Source organism: Coturnix japonica, chromosome Z (assembly GCF_054131305.1).
Source record: "Coturnix japonica strain WE chromosome Z, WE-NBRP24, whole genome shotgun sequence".
NCBI classification, from domain to species: domain Eukaryota; kingdom Metazoa; phylum Chordata; class Aves; order Galliformes; family Phasianidae; genus Coturnix; species Coturnix japonica.
The window spans coordinates 43,575,384-43,597,278 of record NC_140702.1 but is presented as its reverse complement, the minus strand read 5'-3'; the positions used below and the strand labels follow the sequence as shown (position 1 = coordinate 43,597,278).

Below are 21,895 nucleotides of genomic sequence, written 5' to 3'. Positions count from 1 at the left end.
GTCATTTTTTTTCATAGATTCACTGAGAATCCTGAGTTGAATAAAACCAGAAAGATCATCAAGTCTAATTCCTGACTTCTCACACAATCACCCAAATTCAGCTCTTCATCTGAGTGTGTATCTCAAATGCTTCTCGAACTCCAACCACTTTGGTGCCACAACCAATGATATTTAATTTGAAAGGGTAAATCTTCAAAATGTGGAAATGAGTATAAACCAAAGCAAATCAATCAATCAAATAAGCAAAAACAAACAAAAATAACCCCACACCCTTGATAAAATTTTCTTCAGGGAAATTCGGTGTCAGTATGAAGTCACTTAGATATGGATGATAGAGAGAAAAATATCCCTCAAAACCAAAGGTAAACCATTCAGGATATGAAAACACAGACCTGAGTCCCTGCTAACCCTAAGTTAGAACATGGATATGAATCTCCATCTTTCACTTTAGGAATTGTGATGTGTTACTTTCATTTAAGTGATTGTCCATCTTGCTTGTTAGAGATATTCTTCCTCATATCAATAAATCATGAATAGGGTCAGTCAGAAGGTAATGAGAAAATTAGAGAAATTCTCCTGCTTGAAATTATATTTGAGTATTCATCTGAGATGGAGCAGATCTGGTACTGAGAAGACTGAAAGATGGAAGGAAAGCAGAAGTAGAACCCTATATATGTTCAAAAATTACTGTGAAGAAAAATGTGTATTTTGCTCGCAAGGGAGCCTGTTCCAGTACTTCTTCCATGTGAAGAACCTTTTCCTAATGCCCAACATGACTCTCCCTGAAGCAGCTCTATGCTGTTCCCTTGGGCTCTGTTATTGTCACTGGAGAATACATCACACTGCCCCTCCACTCCCCTGGTGAAGAGCTGTGGCTGCCATGAGGTCTCCCCTCTGTCTCCTCTGCACTGAGCTGAACACACCAAAGGACTTCAGCCAGTCCTCATACATCTTGTCCTCCAGACCCTTCACCATCTTTGCTGCCCTCCCTTGGATGCTCTCTAACACTTTCATGTCCCTCTTATATCATGGTGCCCAAAACTGCAGATAGTGCTTGAGGTGAGGCTGCACCAACACAGAGTGAGACAGTCCCTCTGCCTGACAGGCTGGCAGTGCTGGGCCTGGTGCACCCCAGGGGGCTGACCCTTTCAGCTGCCAAGACACATTGCTGACTCAAATTCACTGCGCTATCAACATGAACCCCCCCAAGTTCCATTCTATGGGCCTGTTCTCTAGTGGTTTTGTTACATAAGCACAGAGAGTCAAATGACAAGACAGTAGTGGTTTCAACATTCCTTTCCCCATAGAACCAAACTGGCTAGAGGCTTAGAGGAGGATGTAGAAAGCATCATTAGGTAAGAAGTCCCATGTGACACAAAACTAGGCTCAGCCAGATGCCATGCAGAGGGTGCATTGCCACTGGGAATGCTGAGGGAGCAGTCTGGGATACACAGAAGAGACAACAAAAATTCATCCAGGGAGAACAGTATTTTGAAGGAAAAATGAGAGTCATCCTCTGAGGGCAAAACCATTTGCAGTCATGCTTCTTTTCATACCATGCAGCTTAAGCAGAGAGTCACATTATATAGAGTAATTCTCCTCAAAAAATCAGATCAATTGAAACTGTTCAATAGAATGTTGATTACCGCAATGTCAGTAGATATTACCTAAATTGTATTAGTTACAGAGAATCGCATTAATTTTAACATCATATAAGTTTGTAATCTCATCAGAATATGAAACACATTGTAAACACTGTATTTAAATACTCAAAGCTTCCTATTACACCTAGAAAATCTACTTGTACGATTAGTGAAAGGAGAGGCACAGAGAAAACTCTCCCTGAATCTTTTATTCAACTCTTGAGGACTTCAAGTCATCTAAAACCATAATGCCCCTGATTATGCATTTCTCCTCTCTCCTTTCATTCTACTGCTGATCTGGTCATGCAGCAAGAGTGGTCATCTTTTTATTCAGGACAAAGAAAACTCAGCAACAGCAGCAAAACACACAAGAAAAACATCAATTTTCAGCAAGTTCATATGAACTGTCATTTCAGATACTGAAAACTGCTAATTTCTTTCAGCATTGGAAAATCATTTTGTAAGGTTTAGGTGAATGCCTAAAAACCCTAAAGAGAGGACTGTGAAAGTGAGGATTAAGCAGTGTTTTTCAAAAGAGGTTTGACAGATCTACTGCACACATGCACTATTGTTCTGTAGTTAGCCATACATTTGCTACATCTTTGTTGTCAGTTAATGAATGCTCTGTGTGCTTGAAAGCTTGTCATTTTTCTCCAGCTGCACCATCTGGTCTCACAAAAGATCTGATCCAATGAATCTCATGCAGCATAGTTTACAGGGTGAAATGAATTATAACAATTTCCCTTTTTCCTTTGACCTAGTCACACTCTTTTCTAGAGGAAAGATGACTTAATCTTTCATCTGACATCCTTTATTTTAACTGGCTTTAGGCAATTCTTCCTCCTCTGCTTCCTAGAGATTAATTTATTTTCAAGCAGCAGTGTTGTAAGTCTGTAAAGTAAGTCTATAACTGTATGAAAAACTTAGTACAGATTTCAGCTAGTAAACACCAGCTTTTTTCTTGCTGGGATTTCTGTTAGACACTAAAAACTAAAAATTTAGCCTGAACACATGCATCCATGTGATTAACTGCCAGTCCTTCCCTAATTTGGAATGCTTAAATCTAGACTGCATTAGCAATTGGTGAATAATCACTTGTAATTATCATCACTGGCATTCAACAGATTTGTTTAGAGAATCTGCCTCCAGTTTCTCAGTGCAGTGTTCCTCCCTTAATCATGCCTGCAGAATAAGAGATGTGTATTTTTCTTGTCACTCTTGTCACCGACAGCTGGGCTTTACTTAGAAGATGGAATATTATTCCACTGGTGATGAAGTGGGAGGTCCAGGCTGAAAGACGCTACCATGTATTTTGACATCAAGGTGTGCCTTTATCTGATTCTGGATATATACACTGCAAATCAGCTTGCTTGTCTGCATAAATAATCTATTTGACTCACACAGGTGACATTTTTACTAATTAAGTGGAATATTTCTTTCATGTCAGGTCCTGAAAAGATAAAATGAGGTAATCTCTCCAGTAGCGTGGACTATAGAATGGCCTGAGGATGATGACTGGAAAGCTGAATTTTACCTAGAATTCCAGAGAAACCCAAAGGTGAGGCCACACATTGGTAGCTGAACAAAATATTGAGTTTTTCATGCTTGTTTTTGTGCTTGTGGTTTCTTAACCGCAAAGTATTTGGTTTTGTTTGTTTTGTTTGTTTGTTTGTTTGTTCTGCAGCCACTTTGAGTGGAATAATAGATTATTTGGCATGGAAAATCACATGTGTAGGATGCAAGACTCCATCATACCTATTAAAGTACAAATTTTATCAGTGGAATAAATTATATTCCCAATATAAAAATCAGTTTCTGTCAAAAATAAACTTCCAAAAGCTCAGAAATGATTTCCTACAGTTGTCTCCCTCCTTTAGATGCACCATCCATGATACATTTCTTGAAGATATTCACCAGCTAATTAGTTAATCTGATTTTGGGAATATCATTGATGGAGGAACATATTTGGTTAAGAAGCATCTTTTTCTCTTAACAAGTTAAATCTGATCCATGACTGAGTCTTAAAACTATACTTTTACAGCTATTACCACAGTGTGAGATGAAGTATACATCTGTCACAGCAAGTATGGATACAGGAGATAATCAGCTATCACAAACACTTCTGCATTTGAGGACATGTTAAGAACGGAATGACAGATGTTTATCGTGGTGAACTAAGAAATTCAATCTTTATCTTCATCTTAGACTTCCTGGACCTGGCTTCTCAATGGTTATGCATCCACAATGATTATTGACAGGAGCTGTGCACAAGTGAACTCTGAATAACAGTCTCTTAAACTCTCAGGATTCCATGAAATCACAAAATGCAGACCACTTGATTCCTTCAGTAGCATACTAGTTATCATTATTATTTATTCTCTGTAAAGGATGTTTTTACTAGCTTGTTTTCCACCCTTTCTGTATACTATCTCCACTTCTCATCAGACAGTCTTTCGATGCTTTTCAATAGAATCAGCACTTCCCATTACAGTCCTGAATTTTTACTGTTTGAATTCTCCATACATCCTCAACTTCTCTAGCACTGAATTATTAAGGTTTCTCCAGCAAGGAGATGTAACTACCCATTGGAAGCTTTCAAATGGCCATGTTCCTCGTGCCTCAAATATAAAAGGCAGATTAGTAAAAATAGGTCTGTTTGTTTTTAAGAGGATTTGGATTGAGTGAAAATGCTTTATAAATGTGACTTCTTAGTATTAAAGTTGGGGAACGAAAGAAAAAATGTATAATCCACTCATTGTTCAGAATTTTCTGCTACTCCTTGAGCTTCCTGCTTCCTCGAGTCCTCCTGCCTGATGTGTACATGCTTTGTTTTTATTTCATTTTTAAATAATAATAAATAAATCCAAAACTCAGCCTATCACAGGGAGAGGGAAGAGATGTGAATGTGAATGAAATGAATGCCTTTAACTGAATTGCTCCTAGGGATCACTCTAAGAAGTATTAATCATGTAATCATAGAAAATCCCAAGTTGTAAAGGACCAACAAGGATTATTAGATCCAACACCTGGCTCCACAAAGGCTCACCCAAAAATCAAGCCATACTTCTGAGGGCATTTTCCATTGTCCAGATGCTTCTTGAACTCCGGCAGCCTGGAGCTGTGACCACTGGCCTGGGAAGCCTGCTGTAGTGCCTGACCACCGTAAGATGAAGAACGTTTCCTAATGCCCAACATGACCCTCCCTGATGCTGCTCCATGCTGTTCTTTCAGGCTCTGTCGTTGTCATTGAAGCAGACATCACGCTGCCCCTCCACTTCCACTGTGAGGAGCCATGGCTGCCATGAGGTCTCCCCTCAGTCTCCTCTGCACTGAGCTGAACACTCCAAGGGATTTCAGCCAGTCCTCATGCATCTTGTCCTCCAGACCCTTCACCATCTTTGCTGCCCTCCCTTGGATGCTCTCTAACACTTTCATGTCCCTCTTATATTGTGGTGCCCAAAACTGCAGATAGTGCTTGAGGTGAGGCTGCACCAACACAGAGTGAGACAGTCCCTCTGCGTGACAGGCTGGCAGTGCTGGGCCTGGTGCACCCCAGGGGGCTGGCCCTTTAGGCTGCCAAGACACATTGCTGACTCAGATTCTACCTACTGTCAACCAGAAACCCCAGTCTCTTCTCATGGGGCTGCTCTCCAGCCTCTTGTGCCCCAGTGTGTATAGGGTTTTGCCCAGTCACTGGTGCAGAATCCATCACTTGCTCTTGCTGAACTTTATGAAGTTGGTGATTGTTCAGCTCTGTAATTTGTCAAGATCTCTTTGCATAGTCTTTCTACCCTCAAGATAGTCAACAGCTTCTCCCACTTTAGTGTTCCCTGCAGACTTACCTAGCATACCTTCAAGTCCTGTATCCAAGTTACACAAACATTAAAGAGGAATTGCCCTGTAGAACCCCACTGGGGACTGGATGCCTGCCCAGTGTAACCTCACTTAATATCAACCCTCTAAAACCAATCCATTAGCCAATTGTTGACCCATCATGTTGTGTTTTTGCCTGGATGGATGCTGGACATTGTGTCCAGGTGGATACTGTGGGAAACAGTATAGGAATCTTGGCTGAAATCCAAAAAGATTTCATCAGTTCGCTTCCCTTGGTCAACTAGGTGGGCGACCTTGTAATTAAAAGAAATCAAACCGGTTCAGCAGGACTTTTCACTTGTGAACCCATGTTTGCTGTGACCAGTGACTGCATCATCTTTCAGGTGTTTGGAAGAAACTCCTAGAATAATCTTCTCCATAATTTTATCAGGAACTGAAATGTGACTGACAGGCCTGTAATTACTAGGGTCTTTTCTTCTTGCCTTTCCTCAAAACTGAAATAGTGTTTTCCAGCTTCTATTCTGCTGGGACCTCAAGACTGTAGAAAAATAATTGAGAAATGTCTAATTATGCGAGCCCTTTGAACACCCTGCGATTAATCCCACTGGGCCCCATAAACTTTTAGGCATCCTAATTGAGCAGCAAATGTCACACAAATTTAGGGCCATCTGGGAGTCTGTCATTACCATAGTTATGGTCCTCCAGCTCAGGGCTCTGGGGGTCCCAGAGCTCATCATCATTGCTGAACACAGAGATGAAGAGGCATTAAATGTCTCTGTTTTGTCTATGTCCCTACTTATGAGGTGATCATCCTCATCAAATGACTGACTAATTCTATCTCTGCTCATTCTTTTGTTGTTTACATACTTTTAAAGGTCTTTTTTATTGTTCCCCACAACATCAGCCAGCTTCAACACTAACTGAACTTTGGCTGTGTGATTTTTTTCTCCCTACAATGGCAAACAGTGTCTTTGCAGTCCCCTCATGTTGCCTGACCTCACTTCCAATGGTTATACTTTATTTTCCACCTCAGCTAAAGGAGAAGATCCCTACTCAGCCAAGCCAGCCTTCTGCCTTGTTTTCTTGAGATCTGACATTTTGGAATTGCTTGTTCCTGTGCTCTTAAGAAGTGGTAATTAAAACGTGAACAGCACTGGTGGACCCCAAAGCTCTCAACAGCAGTTTTCCAGTTGAGATCTTGCCAAATGGTGTCCTGAGCAGTGTAGTTGGCTTTCCCCATATCTAGTGTTGAAGCTTTTGAGGAAGTCTTCCTCTTATCACCAGTGATTCTAATGTCAAGTACATCATGGCCACTACAAATGGCCTCCAATTGCCTTTTTATCCACAGGACCCTCTCTGTTTACAAGTAACCAATCCTAGTCAGCTCCCTTAGTACCTGTACCAGGAAGTTATGATCAAGCTGATTCAGAAATCTCTCAAAACATTCTTTATGATCTGTGTGCCATTCCCACTTAACAACTGGCAAGTTGGTTACACATAAGGACAAGGGTGGATGACCAAGATGTATCTCTCAGTTCCTTAAGATATAGTTTTTTGGTGCCATCATCTGGCTGGGTGGCCTATAATAGACTCCCACCATGACACTAGTTTTATTTACATGTTCCTTAATCCTTACCCAAAGGCTCTCAACCACATCATAGGCAATGACAAGCTCTGTGCAGTGCAGTCCTCCCTCACAATCACTCCTTGCCCCTCCTGCCCTGCCTGTCCCAGGCCCAGAGCCCTGAATTGTGCACACTAGTCATGGGATTCTTCCCACCATGTTTCACGTATGCCATGACATTGTAACTGGGATCCAGCCAGGGCTTCTCGCTCCTCATGTTTGTTTCTCATGCTGTGTGCTTTAGTGTAGAAACATTTCACAAATGCTTCTGTGTACCGGGCATCTTGTGGAGCAGAGTGAACAATCTCACTAGCTCACAGACCCTCAAGTTTTGGTGTGCCATCCTACAGCTTATCACTGATGAGCCTGGTTTTATCCCAGTAAGTCTGTTTTGGTCCCTTCCCCCTCTTTTAATCTAGTTCAAAGCTCTACCAGTCTTCCCTGTGTTAATTATGAACAGAGCACAGCAGCTTCTATTCCCCTCCAAACCACACTCTTCAGCAGCACAGACCTCTGTGATAGTTCTGTGGTCAACAGCAACCACACTTGTGTTGAAGAGCTCTGTGATTTTGTTTTCATGTGGTCTTAATATAAACCCCAGCCCACTATTTTCACATTGTTTAATGTACTTGACCTTCCAAGGAAGGTTTTGGATGCTAATGCATTTCTGTGAGCGTTACACATCCCAGTTTTCTGGCAGAGTATGATTTAATCCTACTGTTCTTGGCCCAAGTTGTTTAATGTCCTAAATGCTTACATCAATACTGCATTTATATCAAGATAGCTTACTCTAATCTGTGACTACAACCAATAAGCGAAGGGCAAATTTCAGGTAGTGCTGCAAGTGTACAAAGGGGAAAAGGCGAGTTCATAACATAAGCAGAATGTGCCCTTCAAAGGAGATTACAGGAAACAAATGAAAAGGCAGGTGTGGCTTTGGAAACTGGAATAAGAAGTGCCCATGGGATGAGCTGGTTTCAGGGAGGATACAGCAGGAAGTGAGGGCAGCAGTCCTAAATCAACAGATTCCTCCAGAGCGGGGGAGTGTCACGATGCACAGCGAGGTGGATGAAGAAAGCAGAGGGTGTAGCTGAAAAAGGAAACAGAGTCAATAAGTACGGGACAGATGAACTAAAGCTTAGCAAAACTCCCATAATGAGGAGTAATAAGTGCAATTAAGAGGCAGATGAGAGCTAATGAAAGAACGAACTTAAATACAGTGCAAGTCTAAATAAGACTGGGTAAGGCACTATGGCTTTAAAGCATCCTGTAATTGATAAATGAAGCGAAACACGCTGTTACATCACAGGGCAGCACATATTGCGCATATTGCTTTCTTATTACTCTTAACCACCTCCACCCCGCAACCCCAGCAGCGACTCTCAGTGCAGCAGGCCGTGACGCGTTTACACCGCGACCGCTTATGGTTGCCCCGGCAGCGCAGCGCCCCAGGGCCCGCGACGAGCTGCACGGCCCAGCCTTCAACCTGGCTGCCCTGGGCCGTGGCTGACGGCTGCGGCTGAAGCCCCACGGAGGAGCAAGAGGAGGCGGCGGCCGAGCAGCGGGCTGTGGTGCAGGTGGCCGCGGAGGGGTTGTAGAGCGGCACGGCTTGGCATGGCGGGGCCGGCTGTCCCGGCGCTGGCGGGCAGAGGGGAGAGGTGTGTGGGCCTTGAAGCCGGGAGGTGTCAGCTCCTAGAGTATCAGCGGGAGAACGGTTGAGATCTTGACCTAACTTGTTAAACTTGACCTAACTTGTTAAAGCAGAAAGTGGTCGGAGTTCTGGGTCGGGTGAATAGGGAGAATCGTCTGCGTTTACCCATTCTGTATCTGCCACATGCAGTGCCTGGCATGCAGAAGGCATATAAAGTTGTGGGCACTGTGTGATGAGTATGTCCTGCTAATTGTTTTCAGAGTTATTACCTAAATAACGGGGATAACGTGATGGCAGAGCCAACACGAGTGACCTTATTCGAGATAAAGTCACCACCTTCATCATGATGGTTTGTTTAAGTGAGGGGGAGGGGAAGGAATATACCTTGCTTTAGTTAAAAGGCAAGAAGACACACAGGCTGAGAGCATAGGGGCACAGAGTTCAGAGTCTGAGCCAAAGTATACCATTATAGGTTTCGTGTGATGGTGGGAGCCCTTTAGAAAGCAGTATAGCCCTTCAGAGGTACCTTTAATATAGGAAATAGTCAGCCCTTACTAAGTTGTATCTTGACTTGTTGGTGGAGGAAAAACTTGCCAAGCATTCTCACTTTTTAAAATGCTGATTTAGCTAAACCATGTGGACAGCCTTACTACGGCTGTCACAGTTCTGGTTACTGGGATAATTATTTAGCATTACAGTTTGTGTGTTCTGGTGTAGCAGCAACTGTGTGTTTTATTCTTCAAGCTTTCCCTGTGTAGATGTAGTTTCTGCTCCTAAGTTTCAGTTTATTCATTACAGCGTTGCTTGGCCCTGTCTGTCGCTATTTTTGTTTGAATTTTAGGCATCTTTTGTGTGCTTTATTTTTCCTTTCCCTGATTCCACTGTCCCATCTCTTCTGCTTTATTTCATCTAAGATTGCTACATTTCACCTGTCTACTTTTGCCAGTGTTACAAAGCCTTGCTGTCAGCTTGCTGAGTGTACTGTGGAAAGTGGTGCTGTGAAGTGAGTAAGTTTGGAAAAGAGAGGGGAAAAAAAAAGGAGGGAAGTCCCATGAGAGAGAGAAAACAGATCATCTGTCAGCTGCTTGTTGGCTTTGCAGGAGAATGAAGATAAAGATTTTGACCTTTTCCCCTGCGCAGGCTGGAAATCCCAATCCCTAATCTTGGTGTACTTTTGCTTTTAAATTAAACAGTCCTAGTCTCTTGAATCTCTCTCTCCTTAACATCAGCCAACCTCAAGTCACCACCTCTGATCACTTTCACTTGCCTGCTCTGAGCTGTGTCTGTTCTTCTCTTGAGAAGAGATGACAGCATGGACTACACCAGGATCTGTTCTTTGGAATCTCCTGGTCACATTTATTGCTGTTTTTCTTGGCACTGAAATGAAGACATGTTGGATATGAACACATGTGTTCCTGATGAGGAACAACTTTTGAGTGAAGTTCTGGCAAGTTAAGCATGTTTGCTTTGGGTAGAAAAAAAAAAAAAAAAGGTGGGGAAATGTGGATACTCCCGCTGTATTTGTGTTTAAAAGAAAATAACAGCAGGTTAAGGGGATTCTTGGTAGACTTGGCAGGAATGTTTTTTGTATCCTCATTAAAGTCTGTTGTAGAATGTATATGATAGAGTGTACGATTAGATATTCTTGATGTTTTAAGATCTTTTGGTGAGAAGAAATAGAATAACATCAAAGTATTGTTTAACTTGCTGTGCATCCCAGTGTGCTATAATACCATCTCTACACAGTGGAATTTCTCTCAGTACGTGGATTCACTTTGCATGGAGTTTCACTCTGCATACTGCTCAGGCTGTGTGCTGACAGTGGTTGAACAGATTGTGAGCAGGTGTCAAATGTTCTCCTTAACTCAGAGATCCCATCAGCCATTCTCTTAAACAACCCAGGATGTTGGAAGAGTCAAGTTTTGACACAGCAAAGAGATTTGCACTGGGATTCAGTGGTGAAATCTCAGTGGCTGAAGTCTCTGAATGTTGGAGATGCTGAGTTATGTGACTCTGTTTTGCCTTCTGAATGGTTTGTTGAGTGTGTGTAGGACAGGCTTAGGCTCAAATCACTGTGGATTTTGGGTAGGTCAAGGGAGGTGAGGCTTACAGGTACCTTATTCTACTTCAGCCCTGATTCACCTTCTTGTTTTATTAGAAAGGGTAGTTGTAAATATCTCTAGGGATGTGTTATAAAGCTGCATTAAGCTAGCATTAGCGTCTTAACGTATTAGTATTTAGCATCATGCAGCATTAGTGCCTTGAAGGTGATGAAAGTACTTCCCTTAAAGTGTATGCAATATAAAGAGGAGCATAAATGCTGATTACCTGGAAAGCATCAGGCAAAATAATAAAGCATCTTCTATGTTTAATTTCTACAACTGAGAAGGATTTCTGTGCTGTCAGTATATTCTGAGTGAAGTGAAATCATGGAAGCAGAATATCAGTGGAGCTTTTAATCACCATGTTCAAATTCCACAGCTTCTCTTCAGCCCTTTTATTTCAAGCATTCTCAAAATATCTCTCTTTGGGACACACATTTCACTCAACACTTTGAATGCTTCATTTAAGTGAGATCTTCTAGTATATCTCCTCATCATTTCCCCTCTGCCACAATTGAGAGTGCTAGTGTTTTTATGACTGTTCTTTGTCATGTTTGCTGGGGAATGTTTTGCATGGGGTTACTGTGGCATATTGCAGCATGCAGCTGTCAGGAGTGAGGTGTGCCCAGTGCTAACTTTCCATTGCATGCCATGTGGTGTTTAGGCATATTACATAAACCACTTAGCCTTAATTTCAGGAGGCATTAGCATGTATTTCCCATCTGTAAAGTATGGTTTTCTTAGGACCACAGGTCAAATATTAGTGGTGTGGATCCACCAACCTCAATGGAGTTACTCTGGAGGAACTCCCATGTGCCCTACAGAAGAAGCTGTTTAGCAAGATCTTCCAAGGTTTTGGCACATGGAATACATTTTAGGTTGATTCAAAAGCCTGAAAAAGATACTCTGCATGTAATATTCCTTTAACAGTTCAGGGTTTCTGACTTCTAGCTGTCTGAAGCAACAGCATTGGAGCTCATGGGGTGAGTGCCATTTTATTTTTGGTCTAGCTGCCATTCTAGCCTCATGAGAAAAATGAGGAAACAACTTGCGTTCTTGGTGTTTTACACTGTGTCTTCTTGGAGCTGCTTTCTGGGGAATGTTAGTTTTTTCCTGGAGCAGACAGTGAGTGGACGCTGTGCAGGCACCATTGCCAGAGATCACTGTCTAGTGCTGTGGGAGGAACGGAATGCACAGGTGGGTAGTTTTCAGGTCCTGCAAACAACCTACATGCTTTTTAGAGAGCCACTTGCATGGGTATGTCTGCAAATGGCAGGCCCTCAATTGGCTTTTTGGTAAGTGACATTGCTAATCTCTGTGCAGGAAGACTCTGATTAATGAGCAGGCTGGTGGGATGTTTTCATTGGCCACAGAAGGGACAGTTGTGAATTGGCTTACCTGTTAGCAGCTGTACTTACAGCAGTGGGTGGGCTGTTTGTAACTTGAACCTCTGCTGAGTGAAGAACAGCCCCATCCAAAGCTGATGCCTGCTGCATGTTCTCTGAACTGCTTTTCTTCCTCTTTTATGTTGCTTGAATAACTGTTTTTCAGCAGTGGTTCAGTCTGCAGTTGATAAAGTGCTCTTAGTTGCCTCTGCTTTTGGTGCCTTAGGTGAGAACATAAGCATAAGGTAGGTTTTGTTTCTGAGAGATTGTAATTGCTTTTTTGCTGTTATTGTCAGCTGATAAAAGTTGATATGAGACTTACAGTTCTCAATTGCTGTATAATTCAGTGTGGTTCTGTTCTAGCAGCTTATTCATTGCTACAGTGATAGTACCTCCCAGCTGAGCTGTGTTGAGGTGGAAGACACTATTAAGATTATAATGAAAAAGAATGTAATCAAAGTGTAAATTACATTGAGAATCACTAGTATGATGCTCATATAATAGCATTTAAACTGAAGCCTTCAGCGGATAGATTGGTCTGCTTGTGGCATGGCAGAGAATAACTTTATAGTATAAAAATAGGATAGCATGCAGACCTGGTATTCCATAGGATTCAAGATTTTTGGGAGGTATTGCTGAAAAATTGCACTTTTGCTTATGGTATGAGATCCTGACACTGATATTATTGGTTTAAATTATTTTTGCAGCCATAAACAGTTGCAGCTTTCCATTTTGCAGTGATTTGCACTACAGCAAAAATTTCTCATACACAATAACTGTGTCGATAATGGCTACTGTCCATTAATTGCTATTATTGGAAATTAGTAACACGGACAGTGAGTTCTTGGGGAGACTTTTCCCTATGAACTGATTGTAGACTGAGCAATACTTAGATGCACCAGAGATAATAGAATGCCAAAGGCTTACCATCCCTCTCTGAATATCAGTGCTTTGCTATTTGCACATAGGTTCTGATCAGAAATAGGAATTAAGATTATTTATCTTTGCTCTACTTGCCTGGTGTTTTCTGAGGATGTGCTAAAAAGAGAAAAAATTAACTGAAAATATGAGTATGTATGGACAATAAATACGTTCTAACAAATACACCACAGAGTCATAAACTGGTTGGAGATGGAAGGAGACCTCTGGAGGCTATCTGGCCCAACCTCCTTACTTGGGTAGGGACACCTAGAGCTGCTTGCCCAGGACCATGTTCATGTGGCTTTTGAAAATCTCCAAGATGGGAGATGCAAAATCCTCTCTGGGACGCTGGCACCTGTGCACCATCATTCACACAGCAAAGAATTGCTGCCTGATGTTCAGAGGGAACTTGCTGTGTTTCAGTATGTACTTGCACTGATGAGATTCCCTCTGAGTCTTTTCTTCTCCAGGCAGAACAGTCCCATATGAAAGGTGCTCCATTCACTTCATCATCTTCATGACTGTCCACTGGACTCTCTAGTATCTGTGTCTCTCACTTGTATTTGGGGAGTCTAAAGGAGGACCCAGCACACCAAATGTGGTCCCACATATTATCTTCTATTGTGTGCTGTATGATTTATATTATGTATTGTTTGTAATATTGAATGTATGATTGTATGCATTTAATACTAAAAGATTGCTTGTATTTGTTAAGATGACTGAAAGGTATCCAAAGTATTGGACTTTTCAGTTGTTTGAACTAAATGCAGTAATATTTCTATCACTGCCTGCTAAAGCAGCAGCTGTTTCTGAAGCTAGAGGCAGGATTCATCAGAGGCTGTCAAGCACTCCTAAAAGACAGGGTTGAGATCTGGCTTCCTAACGCAGGGAACTTCTACAAAATAAATGAATACTCCCTCATCAGGCAGGTGGCTGGCTATCGTTGGGGTAGAGTTTTCATCTTTTCAACTTAGAATAAGGAAGTGATGTTTGTACCTGCTAGACGTATACTAGTTTTTCCAAAGTTTTGATTCATTTAAGGACGTTAGAGGCTAATTTAGATCATAATGACGCTCTGAGAAGCTATGGGAAAGAGGCTATATATGTAAGTTAGCTTTTGCTGCCAGCTTTTGCTTCCCTTGATGTGCAGTTGGAATACATTAGCTGAATAAAAGGCTCAAGTTCCTGCTCTTATGGGCTAGGGAAACATCTGTAGCTTGTCAGCTGATAGATAGGATAAGAGAAAAGTTTTGGTATAAACAGAACTTCTCTTTTGTTCCTGTTGCCTTTGGGTTTTTTTATCTTACTCTTTGTATTTTCTTTGGTAAGCAAATCTTTTAAGTCAAAGCAGTGTAAGGGGGGTATTTAAGAGATCTGTGCAGTTTGATTGAGTTGTTTTTTTATTTGAGTTGTTTGATTGAGTTGTTTTATTCCACAGGTATTTTTAACAAGGATCCTGGTCTTCTTGGTGGGTATTGTTGCCATTGGGATGCCCTGGAGAAACATAGCAAAGGTTCAGAGTCAGAGGGGAAGGAATGTGTGAGCCAGCACTCTGCCTTTAGCCAGCGCTGGTCAGGAAAGACCTGACTCAGATCCCCCAGAAGGTTATAAGAGTGGCTCCCTTGACTTTAAGACAAAGGAGACAACAACCAGCTGTTTTCTGAAGTTTGGAGCAGCTTCACTGCACTGGTTAACTTGGGAAAGTTATGGCTTACAGAAGTTGGGGAGGAACTTCCAGATCATGGTGTTACTTAAGCCGTGGTATTATTTAATCACTGCAGGAGAGCTGTGCATCATGACAATTCAAAGCCAAGACAAACTAAATGTGAAACAAATTCCTACCACTGTGCCTTTATGCAAGTCCTCTCCAGTCGTGAGTTCTGTCTCTGGACCCAGTGCCTTCATTTCCTGCTTGACACCTTTGCATTAACAGCTCTGAAAGACTACCAGGCAGAAATAAGCATTTGTTATTTGTTTCTGAGGATAGGTGAGCAGAACAATGCTAGATTGTCCATGTTTTCTTTATTCTTAAGAGTATGTTTATGATTGGAGCCTGCTTCTTTTTGTTTGGTTGTTTTTTTTTTAATAGATGGATATGACTTGTTTTCCATGTCCATATGACAGTCATATCCATATGACATGGATATGGCTGTCAATCTCCAGCCCCCTGCTGCATGCAGGGCTGCCAACCTGCAGATCTAATACTGGACTAGTGATACTAACAAGCTAAGCCACTTTCTTGAAATGACATGGAAACTGCTTATGTTTGCACTGTTGATGTGAACGTGTCATGGTTTGATGATTTTGGTTACTGGTATTCCACACCATAACATCATGTAGTGCACTGGGAGTTCAAGTGATAGTGCTCCAGTTCTGGGTACCTGTCTGGGAGAGAAGAACAACTGCATTCCCCAGAGGGGCTTTTCTGTCAGAGAGGAGATATAACACCCAGCAACGTCATCTCATCTCTCTTCTCCTTCACCTCTCCTCACTGCAGCCCATCCCAACTGCACGCATCACTTCAGTATTACTGTAAGGCCTACAGCTTTTCAGGCAGTCTTTCTCTCATTGTATTTGATTGATTAGCTTCAATTCTAATTATTTTGCAGGAATATGATTTTGCTTTTTAAATTTTTCCCTGACCCTCCAGAGGTGAGGTGGTTGGGCCTTCCAAAACTGCATGTCTTTCTTGTTTGTGTAAATGTGACTCAGCTGCTCCTATGTGGCCAGTGGGGAGGAATAGAAGCACAGTGACCTGTATTGACTTGGGAGTAACATCTGCAGAGCAGCTGCATAAACCTCTGTCATAACATCTAAAGCCAGAGCGAGATTTAACTTAGAAGCTTTGTCTGATAAAGTAATTTGGGTACCTGAAGTGCCTTTTGACATGTTCTTGTATGTAACATTTGAGATACCGAATCTTTATAACACTGATGCAGACTTTTCTGCCTTTCTCAGATCTCTGTGAATCTGCCTCTTTTTATTTTGAAAGCATCTCTTATAATGATAGAAGATACCCCAAGTGCAGAGATCTTAGCAGACACAGTGCTGATAGATGCTGAGTATGGAAAGTCTTCAGGGATGGGAATTTTTTAATGCTTTGTGGTGGTTTAGAGACTGTAATAAGTGGTGTATGGAAGTAGAATGGGCCTTTTTCTTTCTGTCCTTGAGGAACAGTGGTTTTTGTGGAGGAGCTTGTGATAACACGTTCTGCTGATGGTGAACATACAGCTTATAGTGAAATGCCAGGAGCGTAATGACATGCTGAGGAATAATTGCAGCAGTGACCAGTGCCCTTCCAGTACCAAATTTAGGAAACCTAGCTGTGCAGTTTCCAGCTTTATTATTTTCTTTTAATCTAACTGTTGAAAAAAATGTATCACATTCCCTCCCTCAGGACAAGACGTGATTTAAATTCATTTGCTGGAAATCTTTTTAAATCAGCATTCAGGTAGAGGGGGGGTATGGATCTGTCCAACGTGAAAGTAACATATCAGGAAAGTTTCATAAGTTCTTCAGTTACATGAACAGAACATGCACTTGCCACTGTGATGTTTAGTGCTGTTTGCTTAGACACAAGAAAGCCTTTCAAGTAGGCAGAGCAGAAATTTCTGTTAAGGGGCTCTGCAGATTAGAATAGGCTTTGAGGTTCTATAGACCTGAATGACTTCTTTACAAAAGGAAAAGCTCTGCCCTTTTTCCCCTCTCAGGATAGCTTATGCTCTCGGCCTGAGCTTGGCACAGGAGCTGGGTTCTGATGTCTTCTTTGGCCTTATGACTTCTCTGGAATCAGGCAGAGAGCCAACTGCTGTCATGATGGGAGCCCACCATAGGGTTCTTAGCAGAGCCCCTAGGATGCCTTCATAAATGGCTGTAATCTGTGAGGCCTTTGGCCAGAAGGGGAGGTGGAGCCAAAGGGTCAATTTGGGGGAAAGATGGGATAGGGAGGGCATTACCAGAGGTGATGTAAATGCATTAAATTAAAACCAGGATTAAGCGCTAAGCTTAAGTGGGGAGATGCTAAACCATGGATGCCAGAGCTGCTTTTGCTGGCTGTCCTGTATGTTGTAATCTGTGCAGATAGCAGCTTTAATCACTAGAGGCCATGAGCTGTTGGGTCCTCCAAGTGCTACCATAAATTAATTGCTCGGTGCCACAGCAGCCCCTCCTCATGCTGGCAGCTGTTGATGTTAGTTTCAGTACTTGCTGGGGTATCCAGCAGTCTTTGCCTTGTCTGCATAACTGAGGCCCTTCTTGATGACTTGTAAATGAATTTGTTTGTTACTCAGAGCAGTCTGAATCAGTCACACGTCTGCTCCGTATCAAAGTTTCTTTATCTATAAAACAAATTTTATCTTTTGAATTAAATGGGCATGGGTTGGACAGAAGATTCCTGACAGTTTGCTGTTTAGTTGTTGTATGGATGCAGAATAGGTGGGAAATTTGGAAAATAGCTGTAGGCCCAGAAATGGGAGGTGCAGTACATGCAGTACCTGATCAGTTACAACATCAGTGACACTTGTTGATGCCATCCCCAACTTTGTCACGTTTGACTTGCATGGAAAACACTTGTATTTTGTAACCTGCAGTTGTGTAACCAACAAACAGTCTGGCACCAGAGAACCCTTGTTCCTTCTGTGATGTGTTTTTGAATGCTCCATGACAATGCAAAGGCAGTAAGCTGGGAGGCTTTCTTGCATATCCTTACATCGATCCTGGAATTTTCAACTAGAGCTCACATCAGAGAGAATGGATCCAGTGAACTACACTGATGGAGCTGTCGCTCTAGCAGTTAAAAACACCAGGCAGCTCGAGTACTGATGATAACACAGGGTTTTTGAGTTAGGTATGTATTCATCTCCTACTCTGAGAAGGGAGACCTTGGCACCTGAAGTCTTTTGGTTTGCTTTCACAGTGTCAGAGAGATGTTAGCATGGAAGAAATATGCTCAGACTTCAGCAGCTGGCAGTCTGCACTCAGTGTGTGAAGGCAGGTTTTAACATCTGTGGCATAAGAAGTACAGAAACTGATATGAAATAGTTGTTATCAGATTGTTTACAGCACCATTTTAATTACATATAAAACATCCCTAATGCTATACAAATAAGTGGCTGCTTATTTATTTTTTTTTTATTCTAACGTGGCTGTAACATTTTTATTGCCTTCTTCTTCACGTTTAATAAAAATATATGTTAAGAAAGTGTTGCCACTGTGATGTCAAGTCATTCAACTTAAATGAAAAAACAAAAAAGTTACAAGTCACAAACTTCTGATCCTTCCTTCATTTTTATCCTTTCTTCTTAATCTACTGTTTAATATTTGCGTAAGCAAATTTGTATCTAGAAGAAAAGTATACTTATTACTTTTTCTTCCTGAGCTTTACAATGTGTTTCAGACTTAAAAGCATGGACTTACAGCTCTCTAAAATCCTGAGCTAGAAAGAATTACTAAATAAAAGGCATTTTGTGGCTGCCTTTTTGCTCTGATGTTTTTAAATGCTTAATGATTTGGCAACGTGAGCCCTTCCAACCTGTTCCACACTTCTAAAAGGTCTTGGTGTGTGTCTCCTAATGAAAGACTTTGCTTTGCTCACAACATGGCTGTGGAGGATGCTATCCCACAGAGAGGTGGAGAAAAGATCCATCGGCTCAGGTATGTTGGCAAGAGAAATATTCAAGTTTCCTGTAGTTTCTAAATGTCCAGTGGACAGGTAGTGAAAGCTAAAGTAGCTGAGGGGGTAGAGCTTTGCATCAGTGGGCTGTAGTAACTTTTTCTGTGTTGTTGCTTGTAGGTGTCATAGTACAGGTGACAGGTGCACCTGGAACACTGTCATCTTCTCTAATCACCCCAAAGAAGATTCTAAGGGCCATCACTGCTGTTTTCTAACCTGGCCCTCCTCTGTTCCCTATTTACTGACAGCCTGCAAGGTCTTCCTAGGTCTGACGTCATGCAAAGTTATGTGTTTTAAGAACATTTCCAGAGTAGCTTACACACACCCCGTTCCCCTTCATGCAGTTTGGATTCTTTTTTCTCTTGCTTCAGCAGTGTTTCTGTTAATACTGAAGTAAGAAGTGCCCACATTAATGCCAAGGCAGAGCTCCCAGGACTGAAACAGTACTAAAACCAAATATGTGCAGTTCCTAGGAACATTTGGGTTGTTATAAGCTGGCATGAAGAACAAGTCTCTCTTTATCACTTTAAAATCTTTAATTTTAGAAATTGTTGAAGACAAGTGTTTTCCAAGCAGTGTGCATTGACAGCCTTGGTCAATACTGTCTAGTATACTTATCATACCAAAAGCATACCATGAAGTCACATTGCAGTAAATTGGCACAACGAGATTTGCAAGAACTAAACTTCTTTAGAAAAGTGATTAAGTAAACTTGCACATTAACATTTTAATAGCTATAAAAACGCTGCTTCCAGCTCCTACAAAACACGCTAAAGAGATATCCCCACAAGAGCTGAGAAACTATGCACAAACAAAGGTCAGTATCATAGGAAGAGAGGTTTTATACAAACGAAGCAATTAGGCAGTTAAAAGTATTTACTTTTTCCTGCTACTAACTAGAGAAACATACAGTAGTCAGATAAAAATATACTACAACTCTAAGTCCTGTAACATAGAGGAATTTCTAAGTTTCTCTCCTAAGTGGACATTCTGTATTTTGAAATGTGTTACCTGTTAATACTGGACAAAACTATTGGCAAGTGTTTTAAATACTTTTAAACCAAGATTTAAAGGGCTTTTATTCCGCCAAAAAAAAAAAAAAAAAAGAAAAAAAAAAAAAGAAATTCAAAATACTATGCTTATAAAATTATTTTAAACTTTAGGAAGTCTATAGATTTTGAATGCATCCTCTTCAATTAGAATCATAAAACCAAAACAACTCCAGTGGTGTCATTTGTTTTCAAAGGCAGATTCTTTCGCTGGCTTTTCGAGTTCCCTCTCTTCACCACATGCCCTAGAATTACAACAAAACAACATTAATAACCACGAGGAAATGCCAAAAGCAAGTCTTAACTCCGGATATTTTAAATACAGAGTAAATGACATTGATACAAATCCAGCAGATGAAGGCTGGAAGCTGAAGGAGGTTCATATACCAGCTGTCGGCCTGCTTTTAAATGGGCTGTCCCCAGACATGAAGCTAAGGCAGCAGTAACCTCCACCACATGAATGAGTGTGAAGAGTTGTGAGCAGCAGCCATTCACAGGTCAGTCTGCATTCCCTTCAGACAGTCCTGCAGAGTACACTGCCAAATCTATCAACTCAGACAGAAAAGCAGCCTGCCATTTTTTCCCCTGCATGGCAGATGCTCATTTAATGTAATGTTACTGCTCTCATTGGTAGCCCCAAGGCTGAGGCAACCTTGGGGAGCACCATACATTTCTACCAACACACTTGAAATGAGACAGGCATGAAAGATCTTTTCCCAATCCAAGGTACTGATAAGAGGTTTTACAAGTTCATTTTGTATTCACTGCTTGTTAACAGAAGCTGTACAAGGATTTAAACATAGTAGGGTTGGTGTTTTTTCTCTTTAGAAAGATGAAGGAAGTGCTGGGGAGCGTGCAGTTCACGGCCATAGCAAACACCACAGACACCTGAAGAGACAAATCTTTATTGGCAGAACTCATGACCCTGAAGTAGCTCCTTCATGAAATAAGTCCGACATATAAAACTGTAATTCAGATGTTGCAGTTCACTAGTACCACACTGCGTTTTCACCACACCTCCCATTAAAGCAGCATAGTTTACTCCATAAGTTGTGCTGGGAACCTGCGCTCTTTGTCTTGAGCTCTCTTAAGGCGCTGCTTGTTGGAGGCAAATGACATGAGAACCTCATCGCTAGCTGAAAATAACCAAACATCACTTCTGAAGGATGTGCAAAAAGGCAGCATTAATTCCAAGGCTCTCTCTCAGCTAAAACCGATTTTGTATTCATTAAAAAACAAACAGACAAATAAAAACAACCTACCAACACCATCTTTTTCCAACTCTAAACAACTGTCAGTATTACGCTCATTTGTACAGCTTCAATTAGACATATAGGCAGTAGAATGCCAGGTAACTGCAGTTCCTCCTGGACTATATGAAAAAGGTAATGGGAGGAGAGCTTACAGCAACTAGACTGCTAGACAAAGAGAATCCCCTAAGAGCAAGTGCAGAAGTGCTCAGAAAAGAACCAAGCTGGTATTCTGCTCTAAGGACAATCTTTGGCTTCTTCTCTCTCACCCTGTCCCCACTAAATTGTATTATTTCCTGTGCTCCACAAAAGATTGAACTGCATTTTCAGTGAGGCTAAGGTTCAAATACTTCAGTAGGAAAGTATCTGAAATTCAGTCAATTCAGATTCAAACATTCCTATGGCTGCTGTAGCCCATAGTTTATTTGCATTTAGCCAGCACTGAGTGACAGTGATCAAGGGAACAGCACGGAGCTGCATCAGGAGAGGGTTGGGATGGGCTTTAGAAAGAGGTTCTTCACGAAGACGGCAGCCAGGCACTGAACAGGGCTCCTAGAGTTTGAATTTTGGGTGATCCAGGACATTATCTCAAGGCCTGTGGGTCTGTTCCAACCGAGGATATCCTATTTCACCACTAGTTTAAGTGGCTTGGTGGCCATTGATCAGAAGAAATGGATTTAGGAGAAAAAACATTATATAAATTTCATTTGCTTCTGTAACATTTGGTTCAGACATGGTTTACTTTAAGTAACCTTAAAGTATGAT

General features: G+C 41.6%; 1 protein-coding gene and 1 long non-coding RNA gene across 8 annotated transcripts in view; one reads left to right on the top strand and one right to left on the bottom strand.

The window, feature by feature from the left end:
* The first annotated feature begins 8,551 nt into the window (after window positions 1-8,551).
* LOC146753954 (uncharacterized) lies at window positions 8,552-19,955 on the top strand. The gene is made up of 2 exons (XR_014939319.1): window positions 8,552-8,759; window positions 14,599-19,955. It is a non-coding gene; the product is annotated as an uncharacterized LOC146753954 (long non-coding RNA).
* The window catches only part of PSIP1 (PC4 and SRSF1 interacting protein 1), a 35,535-nt gene continuing 32,988 nt past the window's right edge, over window positions 19,349-21,895 (bottom strand). For all 7 annotated transcript variants that reach the window (XM_085528656.1, XM_085528659.1, XM_085528657.1 and 4 more), the window contains one exon: window positions 19,349-20,125. In XM_085528656.1, coding sequence (XP_085384782.1) covers window positions 20,062-20,125 — 64 coding nt within the window. In that variant the 3' untranslated portion in view covers window positions 19,349-20,061. The remainder of the gene's footprint in view (window positions 20,126-21,895) is intronic.